Source organism: Mytilus galloprovincialis, chromosome 4, assembly GCF_965363235.1.
Source record: "Mytilus galloprovincialis chromosome 4, xbMytGall1.hap1.1, whole genome shotgun sequence".
Lineage (NCBI taxonomy): Eukaryota > Metazoa > Mollusca > Bivalvia > Mytilida > Mytilidae > Mytilus > Mytilus galloprovincialis.
The window spans coordinates 92936263-92956589 of record NC_134841.1 but is presented as its reverse complement, the minus strand read 5'-3'; the positions used below and the strand labels follow the sequence as shown (position 1 = coordinate 92956589).

Sequence of the window (20327 nt, the reverse complement as noted above, 5' to 3'; positions counted from 1 at the left end):
GACCAGTAACATTCCCTATTGTATTCATTATTTAGTTTTCTCCCTGAACTTGTCTGAAATATTTGCGGCTGTACTGATGGCAAACAACAATCAATCAATTTCTTAAAGTACTTCTTAATCTAAATAATATATTATTTTTTAATCTAACCAGTAATATGTGATCGGTGAATGTACGTATGACAATTACGCCAATTTTGAAAAAGCATATTTTTTTTCATTTGCGCACATTGACATTTTTTAATTGGCGCCAAATTGATTCGAAAGGTTAGGTCTGATAAATTTAGATGATAAGATTAAATTTTTTAACCAAACGCAGCAGTTCAATGAACACAAGCTACAATATAGATAAATGTGTATATAGACACATGTTGAGCTCATGGGTATCATCATTATTCACACTTCTGGTACCCGAACATTTACTTTCATATATGGAACCGATGCCATAAAGAAAAAAACAGGCATTAACTTGTAAAAATGATAATCAGATCTCTCAACGTGGCAGCAAATGTACCATAACATGAAAAGTTTTTTTTAATAAAAAATAATAATACAATCTTATTTTATAAAGTGCTACTTCAAGTGTGATGTACACCGTTTTAAAACTTTTGCAATAAACTTATCCTGCTTTCAATCCCTCTCCTCCTCCCCGTCACGTGTGAGCAAGTGGCAGGTGGCAAAAGGCCAGAAGGAATATTTTTGTTATTATATAAATAAATTCTATACATCTTATATGCCTCATGACTTGTGTTTACCTGTTAATTTGTGCAAATGAAGAAAATAAATTTGGCGCAAAGAAATAAAAAATAAAATAGGCGCTAATTAAGTGCAGATTGGCGCAAATGGAAAAAGCCGTAGCAAATATAATCTTTTCTCGTATCATATCAAATTGGTGTTTTCTTTCTTTTTTTCGGTCAGTTTCATCTAGTCCATTTGTTCATTTGACTCTGTCTCCATCACGACTAGGATGCATTTTAATTTATGATGTAAAGTCGTTCAGGTTTTTATTTTATTTTATAAAAAAGAAGATATCGCATGATTGCCAATGAGACAACTCTATATAAGAGACAAAGTGACACCGTAATGTGACACCGGAATTAACTACAAAATAAACCTTTAACAGATCACGGTACGCTCACGGTACAAGTGTCTGTAAATTCAGAAATTAAAATAGACAAAAATTCTGTAAGTAGTGTATTATTCTCCCAAGTTCATTTGAAAAGGTATAATTCCTCTATACAAATGGCAAAATCTTCCATAAAATATCCAGTAAGTTGGATAAATGTTTACCAAATCATCCCAATACAGTTTGATTTATATATTCACTTTGCTATTCCGTTCTTGCACAGTGATATAGTTCATTTTGAGTCATCCCATATTCTAGCAAAGGGAGATTATCTCAGCATCACCGTTACATTAGTAATTATAGCTCTCGTACATAAAATAGTTAGCTCGAACTGTATGATCCTGTGTGAATCTGATCTTTATATTAAAAGTGCATAAATGGTTCACATATAGGTCTTATTTAAACGTTAAACAGTATCAAAACAATTAGTGCATTATAATATAACCAAATAGGCATGCAAAAAAGAATCAATAGGCAAAATATACTTGTCTACCGTCTAATTCTAATTGCTAATATTTACTGTATTGTACATAGCTCAATTCCATTCCATTCCATTCAATTTTATTTATTTTTTAATTTTCAGCAGAAAACAGTATTTCTAACAATTAAATTGAATTAATTTGATATGACGTTGTCACACGGTAATCACGCTCATGTTTTTATTTACATCGCTGTCAATCATCCGGTAAAGATGAATATTCATTACTACCCTCGGTAGTTAACGTCCCTCGATGGTTAACTTTAAGTGCCTACCCTTTTAAATAGCCGACGAAACGGTTTGGGTTTGTCTCACCTGAAGGTCATACGGTTGCCTATAATAACCTACATCCACTAGATTTGAACTTTGATGGAGAGTTGTCTCATTGGCAACCATATCACTAATCCGAGATTACTCTGACGTCCAACGGCTGTTTTACCAGACAAACTGGGCCGTGTCCGTTGAACGTCAGAGTAATCTCGGACTACCATATGACATTTCTGAATATGACAGTTGTTAAAAATAGATTTCAATATTTAATCAATCAAATATCTAGGCATAATAAAATCTCCACACACAATAATCTGCATTTTTTCTTGATATTTTGAGGATCAATGTCAAATCTTATATTTGCAAATTCTACCTACATATATTTACCAAGTGTTTATAATGTCATAAAGTGATTTAAAATAAATATTGAAGCATACAATTATAAATATATCGTGAGAGTAATACTTACTTTAGGCAAACTTCCTGATGGATAAACGATACAAACTTAACTATGTTGCTGACCTTTAAACGAACTAGTCCCCATTATATTAGTAGAGTCAGTCTAACATACCGAAGGGAATCGAGAAACTATTTTAAACGGAGGGTTAAGATCTTCTAGGACCTACATCTAAGTCCGCCACATATGCAGAATGTTCTGCATAAAATGTTGATTTTTATAATGTATTTTAAACTTTGAATCCACATTACAATTTGCTTGTAAGCCTTCAGTAGTCGTTACTTCAAAATCATTGTTTTTGGTCATTTTGACATAAAAGAATTTCAAACTACAGTAAATTGTGTGGCAATATGAGATTGGACACTAATCTATAAATTTATATTGAACATTTACATATGAATAAAAAAAATCCTTTTTTCATAAAAAGAGGAAATGCCTTTGTAATTTGGACTTAAACTTGGATATGCTTAAATACCATTCTGGTATAAAAGGAGGAGAAACAAATAAAATGCCAAAATACTGAACTCCGAGGAAAATTCAAAACGGGAAGTCCCTAATCAAATGGCAAAATCAAAAGCTCAAACACATCAAACAAATGGATAACAAATAACTTTCATGTTCCTGACATAGTACAGGCATTTTCTTATGTAGAAAACGATGGATTTCATCTGTTTTTATAGATAAGATCATTATTTGATTTACTCTACCGTGTATACAAATATTATACAGTTTATGTTCATGTTTCGTAAAATTAAAAATTCCAGGAAGTATATTGTAAGAGATATCTTTCCAGATGCCTGCTTCAAATCAGGTATTGAAATCATAAAACTTTCGAGTCAGTTTTTTGTAATCATACTACAAAATCAACCAATCAAATTTCTGTATGTCATGATTTTTGTGTTCCGAGCACTGAACAACTGACTACAACCACTGAAACTAACAACAGAAAAATATGCCCCAGCTGAACGTTTTCATTATTACGCTGACAAACGTTACAAACAAAAGACATAATTTTTAATCAATGTGTGCACATTGTGGTCAGCATCAGTACTGCGAAAACGTTTCATCAACGGAAAGTTATGTGAATGACTTGATCAACCGACAAAAGCTTCTGCCAGCAGAACCTCGTTTATATTTCTACGTTTTCACCTACTGACATATTTTAATGATGGAAGGATATGAAGATGTTGTATAGAATAATTTCAGCAATAAATCCCAAGGGCAAGGTTATCATGAAACAAATTAAAATTAGCCATCACGAGGACATGTTTAAACTGTGGACGTTGGAAAACTGATGGAAGTGACTTTAAAAATAACATGCTCGACATCAAATATTAGACAGAGATTGTTGAAGGCAGTTGTCTTCATGATGACAATGAAAAGATGCACCTAATGCAGAATAAGAATCAGACTGTCATACAAGTGAGAGGTTTGACTAGCTATAAAACCAGGTTTAATCCACCATTTTCTTCATAAGAAAATACCTGTACCAAGTCCGGAATATGACAGTTGTTATCCATCCCTTTGATGTGTTTGAGCTTTAGATTTTGACATTTGATTACGGACTTTCCTTTTTGAATTTTCTTCAGAGTTAAGTATTTTTGTGGTTTCAATTTTTATACATCATCTTTGCTTGAGTGTAATCGACATATCTACATTCATAAACATTCGGAACAAAAAGAATTTGAAGTTTGTACAGATGATGGAATACTACGGAACTTAAAGATCATTTTGTTACAAAATGTTAGAACAAAATATCAAGGTGTAAAAGTATGGCTCAAACATTTACTGACGACATCACAGGTTGGATCAACAATAAGAAATATCTGTTTCACAGGTGAGGCCGAGCTTCTTTCAATTGTCGTAACAACAAATCCGTTTTCTTTTCATCTAATGTGACCAACCGAGTTAGACTCATCACCGTGTTTGAACTTATATGGACAACATAGGTGGTCTCACATGATGGAGCTTGATCTGCCTATCATTCCGTAGCACATCCGATCAACCACAGTTGTTGATGAAATCGTGTTGCCCAATCTTTACATTCAATGTTATTTGTATTGTGTTTGTCGTGTTTTTTTTTGTCACTGTATTGTCAGCATGTTATCAACTAACGAGAAAGTATACTTTCATTGGATTAAATTTACAGTAGTTTAACGTTATTTAAATCTCGCAATTCGATTTAGAAGAGACAAATTAAGGTAAAAAAACCAAAAAACGGAAGGAATCGCATGAACTACAAACCAACCTGTTTAGACAGGGTAAAAATTGCTTGCTATAAATGCAAATCTAAATATTAATGTTTAAAGACATTTCGCTTGTCAGTTGAGACACCAACAAATCGATAATAAAAAAAAGCGACGATGATGGTAAAACTAATGAAGTGCAGTTTCAGTAGTTCTTCCTCGTAGCTTTCTTTTTAGCCTGTAATTCTCTTACAAACACAACATTTTCTTTCTCAACTTCGCAGAATTCATGGATAACCTGGATGCAATAAGAAAAAAATATGAACGTTGAATTTCTCGAAGGATAAGAAATAATTCTGAAGAAATTGAACCTGTTACGGGATTCAGTTGCTGATTTTTTTCGTAAGGAGTTTAATATCAATATATTATATACAGCCACTAAGACAAACCAGTTTCCTCTTTACTCGGTAAAATATTTTATAACTGATCTCAATTATCTGCTTTCTATGTATATATTTATTAAGTAATATATCGACAAATATTGTATTTTTATTGTAGGAAAGAATAATTTGTCTGTTATTGTTGATACTGGCATGTACCTCTTTTCCTTTCAATTATTGTTTTTTTATCCTATTTTGTCTGAACAAATTTATTTCGATTTACGGAGATGATTTTAGTGTTAATGTTCGTAAAAAGTAACCCCTTCAATCTGAAGTAAAATTGTTTGAAAAAAGTATACTTTTATCGCTGATTTTTCTTTTTCAAGTGCTCCCTCACCAGTCATAAATTTCAATTAAATCAATTCGGCTTAAACATCATTCTGGTCGTTTTGAGTCCAGATTTTCCTTTCCAGCTATTCCAATGCATGTTGATTTCACTAGAACCTTCGAGATACAGTCCGTTGATATTTGACCAAGTACATCTAGCATGCCACCAGGGGCTCATTTTATTAATAGCACAATTACTACTGGTAACATCGTTATCTCTGTCAATAGTGGTGAACATGAAATTGTCATGGGTATTACCTTGGGAATCTTTCATAGAATCACCTGTTAAAACATAAAAACTATGCAGGAGAATAATAATTTCCAATAAAATTATTACAAAAATGATGCTCTATACCAAAGAAAAGTCCATAAACATTTGTCTAAGGTTTTAGATATTATTGACCCGATCAACACTGAATAAACACTGAATTGTCAAAATGCCCACCTGGTACCGTTAATATTACAGCCTGTATTAAATTCTTTTTTAAATGCACCAAAATATGATTTTGATTATGTTCTTGTTTTATATTAATATTCCACTAATATTTCGCTAAAGCATGCCTCTGGTTGCGGGATTTTCTCGCTTGATTGAAGACTGGCTGGTGGCCTTTGGATGTTTTCCGCTCTTTGGTCGGGTTGTTGTCTCTTTGACATATTTCCCATTTCCATTCTCAATTTTATTTGTAGTCTTTTTGTTTTAAGATGTAATGAAAATTGTATGATATATTTCAGAACGTCTATCAATATTAAAGCAATATCTTTCGAGGAATCAACAAACAATAAGCATGTAGAACATTGTTATACCTTGTACCGTTAAGTGTTGTTATCGACTATCAGTTGACAAAAACTATGGGATACGTAAAGAGTCATTAGCTACGATTTATACAAAAAAAAAAAAAAAAAAAAAAATTAAAAATTAAAATACGATTTCTTTTTGTTTCAAGTATTGATAAAAGCGAATTTCAGATAACATTTCGTTATGAGCATTCAGTTTGAACTTAATTTGTCAAATAAACTGACAAAAAACATCACTGATGTATTATTGACTTGCATGTTAAAACTTTGAGTTTAACCTCATTGAATCCGTATTCAGTCCGGCAAATGGGAGTTGTTATCTTAAAGTACGTTTCTGTGTGTTGCATTGTCTTTTGTTTTTTGTTGCACTTCAGTCTTATAGTTGATGTGTTTTCCTCTGTTTTAGTTTGTTACCCCGATTTGATTTCTCTCAGTCAATTGTTGACTTTCGAACAGCGGAATACTACTGTTGCCTTTATTTATGTGACCATCAATCTAACCCTTAGCTAGAGATGGCTTTCGCATGCACCAGGAGCGTTTCTTTTTAAAAGAAAAAAGTATGTTAACACTAAAAGTGCAATAAGAGAGAGGCCATTTTGTAGACTGATAGACTAATTCGACCAACAAAAAGTCAATCTGTTTAACCTATAATATGAAATCTAACGGGCCTAAAACAAAATCCAATTGTACGTGATCGCATTCATTGATATCTATATTAATATCGTGTCGTCAGTTTTCAGAGGCCATCTCGATGTTTAATTAAATATCGTATATACTAAATTGCACGAGAAATGATGATACACATTAGCGAGATCATGCATGGTTAATTTGTCTATTTTTGACTTTTTGTAATTCGGATATCCCTTTTAGTGTCCTCTTATAGTTGATGTGTTTCCCTCGGTTTTGGTTTGTGACCCGGCTTTTATTCAATATAACCGATTTATGACTAGTGAACAGCGGCATGCTACTACTGCCTTTATTTATGATGTTATAAATCAAATATGAGAATTTGAGTCAAATCGATGAACAAGAATTTGACAGATTTGTCTAGATCTCTGTAAGCAAAAAATACGATTTCAAACATGATGAATGTTTAGCTTTTTTTTTTATCAACGAACAAGTTCCGGTTAAAAAACAAACAATGCATCTTACCAGCCGTTCCACTGTAATCAGATATACTCAATGTGTAGCCACTTTCCTCGTTGCTAACATTGAAAGTATTATATATAGCATACGCTGTATTTCCAATAAAGTCTTCGAGATCAAATCGAACTTTGTAAGCATTTTGTAGCAAGATGTAATGAAGATTGTCATTGCCTAAAACACAATTAGTACATGTATCATAAAATGTATGTCTAGTTTCTAAATGTAGAGTATATCGTGTTTTATTCGGTATTTCATTAATTTCAGATCCTTAGTAGTGTTTGAATTGTATTCAGTCTTTGACACACTGGTTATCCAAAATAATAGAGAATTTACCAAAAATTCTTCAAATCTTGAAGAGATGCAACGATACCAGAGGAACATTTAAAGTTATAGGTGGATAATAAACTGACAACGTTATGGCTAAAAAAAAAACAAAACCAATATGCAAATAATAGTAAATAAAACATAGACAACTAAAGTCTGAGCAACACGAACCCCACCAAAAACTGGAGTGATATTTGTGCTCAAGAAGGGTAATCAGATTCTGCTACATATGTGTCATTGTTATGTTGTTCATGTTTTTACAAACCCGGCAATTTTTAAAAGTCTATTCTGGTAAGCCAAATTCGTCAAAAGGGGACGGTATTTTATGCAAGCGCTATTGGAATGTTGCATCATGGAAATGGAAAGTTCTTTTATCGTAATGATTTTTTTCTAACCCACCCTCATTATCAATTTTTAGATGTAGTCCAGATATCAAGATATGAGGCAGACTTAACTGTATCTGTTGAATCTTTTATCTCAAGTTCGATGGGATAGAACCGTTCAAAATAGTCATCAGTTTGAAATAATAATTGAGAGAACATCATCTATATAGCGGAAAGTAAAGTAAAAGGATACTGCTAACTTCTTTTCTTTCTCACAAAGAAGTTCCTGTATGAACTTTACCTAATGAATAAAGGAAAGAGTCGACAAGAGGAGGATCACAGTTCATTCCCATGGGAATAGTGATCGTTTGTTGGAAAAAACGTCCTCCAACCGTAAAAATATGTTGTCGATCACGAAAGTATACTTCATGACAATGTTAGTTTCAGATAATGTTTTGTCGGAATCGGATAGATTTTTTTAAATGTAGGATTTATCCCCCTGATGACAAGCTACTTGTATCTACGTTGGCTATTCTTCTTAATGAACCAACACATAATCAACCTAGAGTAACATAATGAAAAGTCCAGCATTTTTACGATATCGTTTTCAGGGTATTTCTTGTTAGAACTTGTGTAGTTCTTCACAAAGGCATTTTTCGTCCCTAAATATATGGATCTTGTACCATTTATTCATTTTTGCGGTATGCATAAAATAGAGTTACAATTAAAACCTTTTATCAATTTAAGGTTTTTAACTATTAGTCCTACGGGTATCATGAGCCCAGTAGTTGCTATGAATAATGACTAATGAGGTAATGATAAGCTCCCGGACAATATAAGAATGCCATTATCTTGATAGTTTATAGACTACCTAACCAATGTTCACCGGTGAGGTCACCAAAACCAATTTTGTAGTCGTCCCAAAACCTTAAGAAATTTGTTTTTCCATTTAATCTTCTTTGTACAACCTGAAAAAGAAAAAAAAAACAAATACAAAATAATCGATTCTAAATTGATGTATTGAAGGGTCTTGGAACACGTTGATTAATTGAGCAAAGCCCTGCTTTACTTTTGTGTCCTTTGTGGTTGATGAACTTTTCAAGTTTTGAATTTTGAAATATTTACTGCTGAAATGCGCATTTGGTGAGAAAATTGTTACCGTTGATGTTATAACAGATATTTCACAAAAAAAGAATTCTGTAGAGAGTGTATCAGTTATATGTTCATTATTATGAATCGAGTTTCCTTGAAATTTTCGCGATCGTTTTATTTTCGAGTTTCAATTCTTACCGCGAAAGTCTGTTAAAAGAAATATAACATTTTAGTATAAGTATTATGAAAAAAAGACGTATACAGAAATCAGCAAATTCGAAGTTATACAAAAGCTTACTGTATATTACAGTGCATGTGAGACATGCGTAAGCCCATTACTTTCTAGTTACCTGACTTTGCGGTATGAACAGGTAATTATTATTGATCAAATTGAAATTTATAATTTAGATATAAGACTCTGTTGTTTTAATTCAGCAGTAAAATGATTTGTTTTTTTTTTGTTAAATAAAACGTAGAAACGCTTTTTTTTAATGAGGAGACAAGCAAACAAGAAAGAAAGGATCTATGATTCTGATGTTTGCTTTGTAGTTTATGAAAAAATGCAACTGCTTGTATATAAAGAGCTACGGGGAAAGAAAATGTTTTCTCAATCAGTGTTTATTATTAAGGCAAGGAAAATGTTTTCCCGACTGATACGATGCTTTTTGTCCGCAATTTGCTTTTTGTCCGCTTTTGCTTTTTGTCCGATAATTTTGCTTTTTGTCCGACACTTTTGCTTTTTGTCCGTTGCTTTTTGTCCGTTTTGCTTTTTGTCCGATAATTTTGCTTTTTGTCCGACACTTTTGCTTTTTGTCCGTTGCTTTTTGTCCGTTTTGCTTTTTGTCCGATAATTTTGCTTTTTGTCCGACACTTTTGCTTTTTGTCCGTTGCTTTTGGTCCGTTTTGCTTTTTGTCCGATATAAAAACGTGTATAGTTTTGCAGGTTTTATTTTGAATTTCGAAAAATCATCATTAGGGTATCTTATTTAAAAAGAAATATGTCTGATTACCTCACCTACCAACCAAGATGGCCAACATGACTGAAATAGAACATATGGGGTAAAATTAAAGTTTTGTCTATTATTTTGAAAACCACTAAAAAGAGAGAAAATATGACAACAGCAGGATGTTGAGCTCTACCAATTGTCAAAACTGTCAGATGACGTCCGAAATTGGTTTTCCATTCTTTAACTATAGTTCGCCCAACCCAATGTTATGGAACTTAAACGCAATGCTTATTACCACACATTCCAGATCAAGTTTGAATTTTGATGGCGTCACTTTTACTGCTCTAGAGTTTGGAAATGGAAAAACTACTGAACTTTTTATATCCGTTCTTTAACTGCAGTTTGCCTTAAAAAAAATGGCATGAAGCTTATACGCAATGAGTATACCACAAAACACAGGTCAAGTATGAATTTGTATGGCCTCACTTTTCCTCTTATGCCCTATATAAATGGGGAAAATACTGACTTTATCGTTTGTGTTTCTTAACTTAATATAAAAAAGAAGATGTGGTATGATTGCCAATGAGACAACTCTCCACATGAGACTGAATGACACAGGAGTTAACAACAATAGGTCACCGTACGGCCTTCAACAATGAGCAAAGCCCATACCGCATAGTCAGCTATAAAAGAATTTTTTGAAAGTTATACACAATACTTATTACAACATAAGTTAGATCAAGTACAAGCTTTTTTCACCTTATATCTTGGATTGTAAATAACAAGAAAACCTAAGGTCTAATTGTTAATCATTGTAACAAAATTCAACTGATAAATATTAATATTTTTACAAACGTAAATTTTATTTGTTTAATTTTTAATGTTTTTAAATTGGCATTTTTAGGGGACATAGTGCATTTTTGAAAGAATCTACATGAACTTTTGCCATCTTAAATTTTAGCAGGAAAAAACGCACGGTGACCCTATTGTATCTATTGATATTCTCAAAGCATTTTCTTAAAGCTATCTTCTCGCATTTTGTTTTCAATTCTATAACTTAGATTAGCTTCTGATCACATAATGCTGTTTTTCTCCGTATAATCCATACAAATACCGCGCTGAACTTAAGTACGTCCATTATTCATTTTCCATTATTCAAAATTCAATAATGAATAATGAAATAGTTCATTATTCACTATTCAACGTTAAATGTTGAATAATGAAAAATAAAATATTTTAAATTTCAGTATTCAAATTGAAAAGTGAATAATGAAATAGAATTATATTATTTGACTGTGACACTATATCCCGTATTTCATAATTCGTCATTTTCGTATGATCTAACTAATTTTCAAATTAATATACAATTTTGTAAGAAATAAATCAAAACACTATGTGAAATAATGCCGGATCTTTTTAATTTATTTATTTTGTTTCGGAGGATAAACTAGTGGGTTTTCCTAATTATTTTTAACAGAAATTCCTTGGTTTAATGTATGGACGACCTGAATACCAAAACATATATAAAAATTAAAATACTAAACATTGTCTTTTTTATTTTAGCTATAACATGTCGATTGTGCTGCAATGACCATTAGAAGGGTTACGGAGATTTAAATGCCAAAATACGCGTGAAATTAAGAAATAGCCAATTTTTAATAATGAAATGGATATTCTGAATAATGGAATGGACTGCTGCGACCCTTCAGCCCCTAATAACAGATTATACCTTATGACTCATTCGAAAGCTAACGTATTGCTACGTTATACGTCATTCAAAAGCGAACCAACAGAGAAACAAGAGATAAACATGTATACAGCCTATAGCTATACAAAGAGGAATACAATGGTTAAATAAACAGACAGTATGTTCCGGGGTTACGGAAGATGTAAATGCCAAAATACGCGTATTTCTTTTGGTAAAATACTTCGTGTGGAAAAAAAGCGTTTGTAAACATTTATTTACATTAATTTCCGGACCTATATGGCCAGTCTAGCTATGAAAATACGGAGAGTCAAACAGTAAATAAGCCATAAAACATGTAAAAAATAATCTTCATGTTCTTATTTACCGTATTTGAAGGCTAAATTAGTACTCAGCTGTCTAAAATGAATTTTATTGCACTATAACTTTCATATCCACCGGGTCCAAAATACGAAACCAAACTCCTTACTGTGTATTGCTACCTTATACGTCATTCAAAAGCGTTCCAACAGAGAAACAAGAGGCATATAGCCTATAGCTATACAAAGAGGAATAAAATTGTTATAAACAGTATGTTCCGCAATGACCATTAGAGGTGCCAAAATACACGTTGTTAAAACAGTTTTGTTACTCTATCAAGGTTTCAAATGATGTATTAAGGTTTCTTGAATTAGAGGCTGAAAGGTCGCAGCAGTCCATTCCATTATTCAAAATAAGCTATGTCTTTTAATAGTCACATGCATTTCGATATTTAGGTCATTCGTTTCTCCTCTAAAAGGCGACGAGGAACACATTGACTACATACCTTTTGCTCCTCTATTAATAAGCTTTCGAATGAGGTATAAGGTATAAGTGTAAATAGGGGTTGAAGGGCCGCAGCAGCCATTCTATTATTCAAATTATCCGATTCATTATTAAAAATTGGCTATTTCTTAATTTTCACGCGTATTTTGGCATTTTGGTCCTCCGTAACCCCTCTAATGGTCATTGCTGTACAATTAGCATGTCATATCTATAATCAAGGGATGAAGAATAGCAAAGGTCCAGTGAAAATAAAAGACAACGTGAAGTTTTTGAGTTTTTTTTTTTTTTATATTTATGGTATTCAGGTCGTCCATACATTAAACCAAGAAACTTCTGTTAAAAATAGTTAGGGAATCCCTCTAGTTATTCCTCCGAAACTAGATAAATAAACAAATTTAAAAATTTCAAAGAGTGTTTGATTTTTTTGTCTGATATTAATTTGAATATTTGTAAGATCAAAATTACGAATTCTGTAATACGGGATATAGTGTCACAGTCAAAAAATATTATTCTATTTCATTATTCACTTTTCAACTTGAATACTGAAATGAAAACTAGTTCATTATTCATTATTCATCACTTAACGTATAGTGATTAATGAACTCTTTCATTATTCTTTATTGAATTTTGAATAATAGAAAATGAATAATGGACGTACTTCAGCGCTGTCATACAAATTGTGTCATTTTGTCACAACCTGTAACTTGCGAAAAATGCTCGGTGACCTATCATATTTATTAAATTTTTGAACATTACACAGTTCATATATACATTTTTGTACTACGTTTTGGCAAATTCTAGCATTTTTAATCTAAACTTCCATACCACCTTAAAGAAGATTTTCATCTATCTTTTTTTAAGTTTTGTCATATATTATAGAAAATTATAATAGATTAAGATACACTTTAAATCACAAAAATGATCAGCAAGTTAAGATCAACTAACAAATCACTGTGAATGTTTATAGAAGTAATTGCACTTAAATGAGGATTTTTTTTATCCTCTTTTGTGTTTTGAGCAAAACTAAACAAGATAGAAGGAATCTTAACAGCACATGATCAGCAATACAAGATCAACAAAACAGATTTTGTCATGAATTATATTCGTGTGTAAAATGTTGGAGAGTGTCCTTTGTTGAATATGCACATAGACCCAGGAGACCACAAAGGCTATTTAGAGCCTCTAGTTTATTATTATTAGAACTATGCATAGTTGGTCAAAAATGACTGTTAAGTCTAATGTCGAATACTTTTCGCTTGATAGATTTTTGGAACATATGTGAGGGACAAGGGTTATTTGAACGGACGTAATTCGAGTTCGAACGTTTTCTAACGCACGTATGACTTTTTTCTTGCTTTTTCTTTCGACATGTTAAGTTTAGCTTATGTCATGAATGTCACGCCCTTATGTAAAAACACTTCAATAAACAGCAGACTATATGCCAGGTCTTTCTAACAACTAATGACTAACAATTTGGGGTGTAATTTAAGGAGGCTTTTCCAAGGATGCAATTGCTTGTAGACTGTATAATTATTTACCCTCTACAGTATACCAAATAGTCCACAAATCCTCAAAAGGGACCTTTTAATGATAGGCCATGTCAAGGGAGATATAAGGCAACAAACGCCCAGCAGGATCGATGTATTTGTCTTAAACATCTCCGACATTGATTCCGCGTGGCTTTCAGATTGACACGAGTATACATTGGTGTTCATGTAAAACCTTTGGGGCTATATCAGTTTCATGGAAATTAACAAAGAGCATGACAGCCTTTCCTTGGTGATGTTTTAATGGTTGTCCGGCGTATTAAAAAAATATCTCTTAACCAATAAAATAAAATATCTTATGTGTACCAAAAGCCGTCAGCGATGGTCACACAGACAATTTGCTACCTTCGTGGACCAAAGTCAGACTTTTCGCGGGATCCTATTAAACATTTAGTGGTGTCACTACATGTACCATGTGCTGTAGAGATTTCGTTGCACAACATGACAGAAACATTCTTTGTTAGGACTCAATGTTGGTAATTCGACATTGGATGTTTCATATACCCATTGTAGCCGAAAAATGATAATGAAACACTTTTGTTTGATATCGATCTATTGTTTGAATTGTAAATTTTCATATTAATTTTTTTTTTTTTTTTTTTTTTTTTTTTTTTTTTTTTTTATAGATTATCATTTTGAATATAGATTTTGTTTTTGAAAAAGTGAGTGTTTGACTCACTCTTTTATTGGCACTTATTTCATGTTAGCTGTCATTTTTTAAATGTACTTATCTGAGACCAGGAGTGCATTCCAGCGGCTTTCTTTCGTTTATTTTTGCGTACATTTTATACAGACCAGTATTTTTTTGTAATTGTTTCACCAATCTTAGCTGCATGTAACATCTAGAACACTCAGAACAGCGAAACAAAATTTAGATTTCAGAAATAAATAGCATTTAGCCATCAACGAATAGCTTTTCAAGAGATGTTTTCGTTAAAGTATAAATCCATTATTTTTGTGCAATTTTAAGTCTTGGCAATCATACCACATCTTCATTTTTATATAAACGACCAAAAAAAAAAAAAAGATAAACAGCACATTACGTAAAGCATTAAGTATTACCTATAGTATTTTATAACCTTCATTGGTGGTAGTTCATATATATTTCTGCTGTTATTTTTGGATATAAGTTGTTGTCCTGAATAAACATCTTTATGCGTTTGTGTGTTTTTCCGCATGCGTTTCAGTTTTTATCATAAAAATTTCTTCTATTAACCAAGACAAAACTTTAAATTCGGCCGTTATAAATGTTTTTGCCAGAAATCCATGCTAAACTAAAAACTAGCCAAGGAATTTGTTTTTGTCCCGGCTGATATAGACGCTAATAATATCATTATTGTTTGACGTAAATTTTACAATGAGGTTCTGCAAAAGGAAATCACGAATTCACCAACATTCCAACTGACTTTATTTTCAGAAAACGACATCTATAACAAACACAAACTTTTAGCTACATAACAACCAAATGCAATGAAAGTCCCAACTATGTACTGGCTTCCAAAGCTACACAAAACACATTACAAGTATAGATTTATTTCATCTTCAAGCCATTGTTGCATTTCTAAATTGTCTATTCTACTTACAAATACACTTGGTACAATCAAAAACCTGATAATAAATTGTTCAAATAAGGCCTTTGAAAATAGTGGAATTAATTACTTTTGGAGTGTCAAAAACTCGTTGGAAGTACTTGATAAATTGCATGCATATATTGGTGATTTTGAATCTGTTCGAAGTTATGATTTTTCTACCCTATATACCACTTTGCCTCATATTCATATTAAGAAAAAAAATCACATCCCTAAATAATTGGGCATTTAAAAAGTCAGAATGCCAATAAATATGTTCAAACTCTTTTCGGTCTTTTTTTATTAGCAACAAACAAATGAACTATGTCAATTGGACATCCTTTGATACTATATTTGCGCTTGAATTTTTACTTGATAACATTTTTGTTCGCTTTGGAGATTCCCTATATCGTCAAGTTATTGGAATTCCAATGGGGACTAACTGTGCACCACTTATTGCGGACCTGTTTTTGTATTGTTACGAGTTACTAATGACTAAAATCAGCAAATACCCATCGGAACAACATTTGATACAAAAATTTTAAAATACTTTTAGATTTTTGGATGATATATTGGCTCTCAATAATGACGACTTCAGTATGTATACTAAAGAAATTTATCCTGTTGAACTTACTTTAAATATAGCTTATACTAACAATGACCAATGTCCTTTCCTCGATCGTGATATCTATATCATTAACGGGAAGCTTAATACAAAAATTTATGATAAAAGAGATGAATTTTCATTTCCTATCGTTAATTATTCATTTTTAGATGGCTACTTTCCCTTGTCACCATCTTATGGTGTTTATATATCTCAACTTGCACGATTCGCTCGTGTATGTAACGACGTATTAGATTTTAGCGAGAGAAATTTATGTATTACTGAAAAATTATTACACCAGGGTTTTCGATATCACAAACTAGTCAAAACATTTACTAAATTTATTATCGGTACAAGGAAATAATTCGTAAATATAAGTCAACATGCAGATATCTGATACGTTCATGCAGGTATTTCACATCCAATGTTTTATGGTTATATTCTTTACAAAGCACAAAAATGTCAGTATTCACCTCAAAAGCTAACAAAACCTTTAAACAGACTTATTAAGAAGGGATATAGTTACGATACTGTTGTCAGGTCATTAAAGATTGCATATTTTGGCTTTAATATTGATTCACTTATAGGGTCTTTGCCTCGGATTTAAACACATTTATTCTAAAACCAGTTGTTGGCATGTTCTCATATGTTTCATGATGGTATAATACTAAACCCCTAACAGGAGGGATTGTACCTGATATTCATATGATGAAGACATAATCTTTCAATCAGTTTAATTGAGGTCTGGAGCTGGCATGTCAGTAACTGCTAGTAGTCTGTTGTTATTTATGTATAATTGTCATTTTGTTTATATTCTTTTCTTTCATATTCTGACATCGGACTCGGACATCTTAAACTTAGTTTTACTGTGCGTATTTTTGTGCGTTTGTTTTCTACATTGGTTAGAGGTATAGGGGTAGGGTTGAGATCTAAAAATAAAATGTTTAACCCCGCCGCAATTTTGCGCCTGTCCCAAGTCAGGAGCCCCTGGCCTTTGTTAGTCTGGTATGCTTTTTAATTTTAGTTTCTTTTGTATAATTCAGAGTTTAGTATGACGTCCATTATCACTGAACTAGTATGCATATTTGTTTAGGGGCCAGCTGAAGGACGCCTCCGGGTGCCGGAGTTTCTCGCTACATTGAAGACCCATTGGTGGCCTTCGGCTGTTGTCTGCTCTATGGTCGGGTTGTTGTTGCTTTGACTCATTCCCCATTTCCATTCTCAATTTTATTTATTATCTAATAGCAACACATTTAATCATTATATTATTATCAAACATCACATAAAAATTGTGTAGTAGTTTTTAAGTAAACAAGTTAGTCAAGTGGTTTAAACGAGTTAGTTAAGTCGTTAAAACAAGTTAGCTGTGTTGTTAGTTAAGGTAGCACAATACAAAGATTTTATAACTCCAACTCCCAAGTTTTAAAATGCTGTAACTTTCTTAATAGTGCTTGAAAATTAATAAAAGTGGTAGTTTTGGATAGCTAACAGATTACTCTTTCACATAAATGGAATGTTAGTATTATGCAACAATTATGTAACCAATTATAATGTTAACTGTGTCTATAATAATTTTCACCAAATTTCCACTTTCAAATGAAATTAGCTTCTGCATAGGTATCCCTAGAGGGTTGATTTTATTATATGTTGTTCCTATTGCAATTATCTACAAAAGAGTGTCTCAGATTTCAGATAGAATGAATAGAATAAATTTTACACCTAATCAAACATTATCTTCTTTTATGTGGTTATGATGTTTACACTAATCAGAGATTTATGAGAGAATGGAATACCATAAGGACAATCTGAGACACCCTTTTGAAGCCCATGATGTGTTGATTCAGATTTCATTATAATTTTCTGTATATTTAAAGAGATGATAGAGCTAAATTCATTCAAGTGAACTGACCTAGATTTTGCCACTAATTACATAATAATTGATTACATAATGATTGCATAATAAAAATATTGCAACCATTTAAAAGATTAATCTTTTATCTATCTATATATACCTCTTTTATTATTTTCTGTGCATTCATAAGAAAGTTACAGCATTTTAAAGGTTAGTGACTGGAAGTAAAAAAATCTTTGTATTGTGCTACCTTAAGTCGTTATAACAAGTAAGCTTACTCGTTATAATGACTTTAAAATTAAACTTCAATCAAATTAAAACTATAAAATGCTAATTTACCTTAAAATTAAAATATCAGGGGCAGCAACCCCAAAACGCGTTGTCTAATGTAACTGAAAAATCTCGGGCATATAGATTATGACTTGATGAATATTTTTATCCCAGAACTGAATGCTTTAGTTGTAGAGATATAAGCTAAAATCTACATTTTACCACAATGTTCTATTTTTAGACATGGCGGTCATCTTGATTTTTTGGGCGGGGTCATCTGATACCTTTTTTAAACTACATACCCTAAGGATGATTGTGGCCATATTTGCTTTAATTTTGCCATTAGTTTCAGATTTTCTGAAAGTTATCGACGACGACGGATGCCAAGTGATGAAAAAAGCTCACTTAACCCTCTGGTCCAAGTGAGCTAAAAAGGCAAAACGGACAAAAAGCAACGGACAAAAAGCAAAAGTGTCGGACAAAAAGCAAAATTATCGGACAAAAAGCAAAACGGACAAAAAGCAACGGACAAAAAGCAAAAGTGTCGGACAAAAAGCGAAAATATCGGACAAAAAGCGAAACGGACAAAAAGCAACGGACAAAAAGCAAAAGTGTCGGACAAAAAGCAAAATTATCGGACAAAAAGCAAAAGCGGACAAAAAGCAAATTGCGGACAAAAAGCACCGTATCACCCGACCAATGTCCATTATAAAAATAATTGCTTACTGTCCATCCTCCATTGTCTACTGACATTTCACAAAAAACCGATATTTCCATATTATTCTCAAGGTAAAGTGTATACACTCCACTGCTGCTATTTATGGGCAGGTCATTGCAGTCTTTTATTTTTCTATCTGAAACAAAATGTCGTACTAGTATATGTTGAATATATAACCAACAGCAGTTTACCGATGCTTAAATCTGATAAATTCATAAAGCACATACAAATCAAGGTTTTTCTGATTTAAAAAAAAAAATCATTTTAGGGCCTTTTTTACCCTTAATTGTGTCATGTCGTTTACAAAAATGGTGTTATTAATGATATTTCATTATAACACATAAGTGCCGATTAATGGGCTATTTGTATTGTCACCGACGTAATTTCTAGTTTGCTTATTGTAGACTTTTGAGTCTTCTAGCAGTGTAATTGCGGCAATGATACTGTGAATTCATTTATTTTCGTTAATATATTAGTTATGATTTAAAAAAAATGGGTTTTAGCATACCAGTAGACTGTATGTTTGCTTCTTGAAACTTGAATTCGTTTTTTGCCGATGAAATTAACAAAAATAACACGAATATTGATTAATCAACATTTACAACAATTTCAAATGCTCATGAAAATATTTCTTCGACAACTTTGAAAGAGAGGAGAAAGATACAAGAAAGACATTTATTGTCGATGATAAACTGACAATAGTTGTTACAAAGAAAAAGAAAACAACAGACAAACAATAGTACAAAAAACACAACTTAGAAAACGACAGACCGAGCAACACAAACCCAACCAAAACTAGGGGTAAACTCAGGTGCCCCGGAAAGGTAAGCCGATTCTACTCCACATGTGGTACCCGTCGTGTTTCTCATGTTAGAACAATCCCGGTAATAATTCTAATTCGGAATGTCACAACCGGGAATAGTTGCTATCATGCTAGAAACCAAAAAAACTTTAAAGACAAATTCTTTCAAAATCTAAGAACTTAAGTATTAAAATAGTAGTAAATATAAATATATGTTAAAGAGATGTTGGTTTGATTCTAGTACGCATTTTTTAAGCTTAAACCTATATATTATGAAAATGATTAATATACTGACCTTCGCATGACGTTCCACCATATGCATCAGGACAAAAACAAAGATACGATTCCTCTACAACTGAGCAGGTACCATTATTCAAACAAGGTTCGGTCGTACATGGGGTGACTGTTAAAATTTTATATATATTAAAATATAACAGTGGAACGGTATCGTCATGCTTATTTCTGGTTTTAATATGCAATATGTACGTCTTATTAGAAGAACTCACTCATTCCTTTTCATATCTTATAGTTTTCACAACATTATGTAAA

General features: G+C 32.2%; 1 protein-coding gene across 1 annotated transcript; it reads right to left on the bottom strand.

Annotated features, from left to right (window-relative positions):
- Nucleotides 1–5127: 5127 nt before the first annotated feature.
- LOC143070843 (fibrinogen C domain-containing protein 1-like) lies at nucleotides 5128–19117 on the bottom strand. Its single transcript, XM_076244963.1, has 4 exons — nucleotides 18985–19117; nucleotides 8741–8837; nucleotides 7229–7393; nucleotides 5128–5563 (listed from the first exon to the last, which is right to left on the bottom strand). The coding sequence occupies exons 1-4, from the start codon at nucleotides 19033–19035 to the stop codon at nucleotides 5313–5315; spliced, it is 564 nt and encodes a 187-aa protein (XP_076101078.1). The 5' UTR covers nucleotides 19036–19117; the 3' UTR covers nucleotides 5128–5312.
- Nucleotides 19118–20327: the final 1210 nt, after the last annotated feature.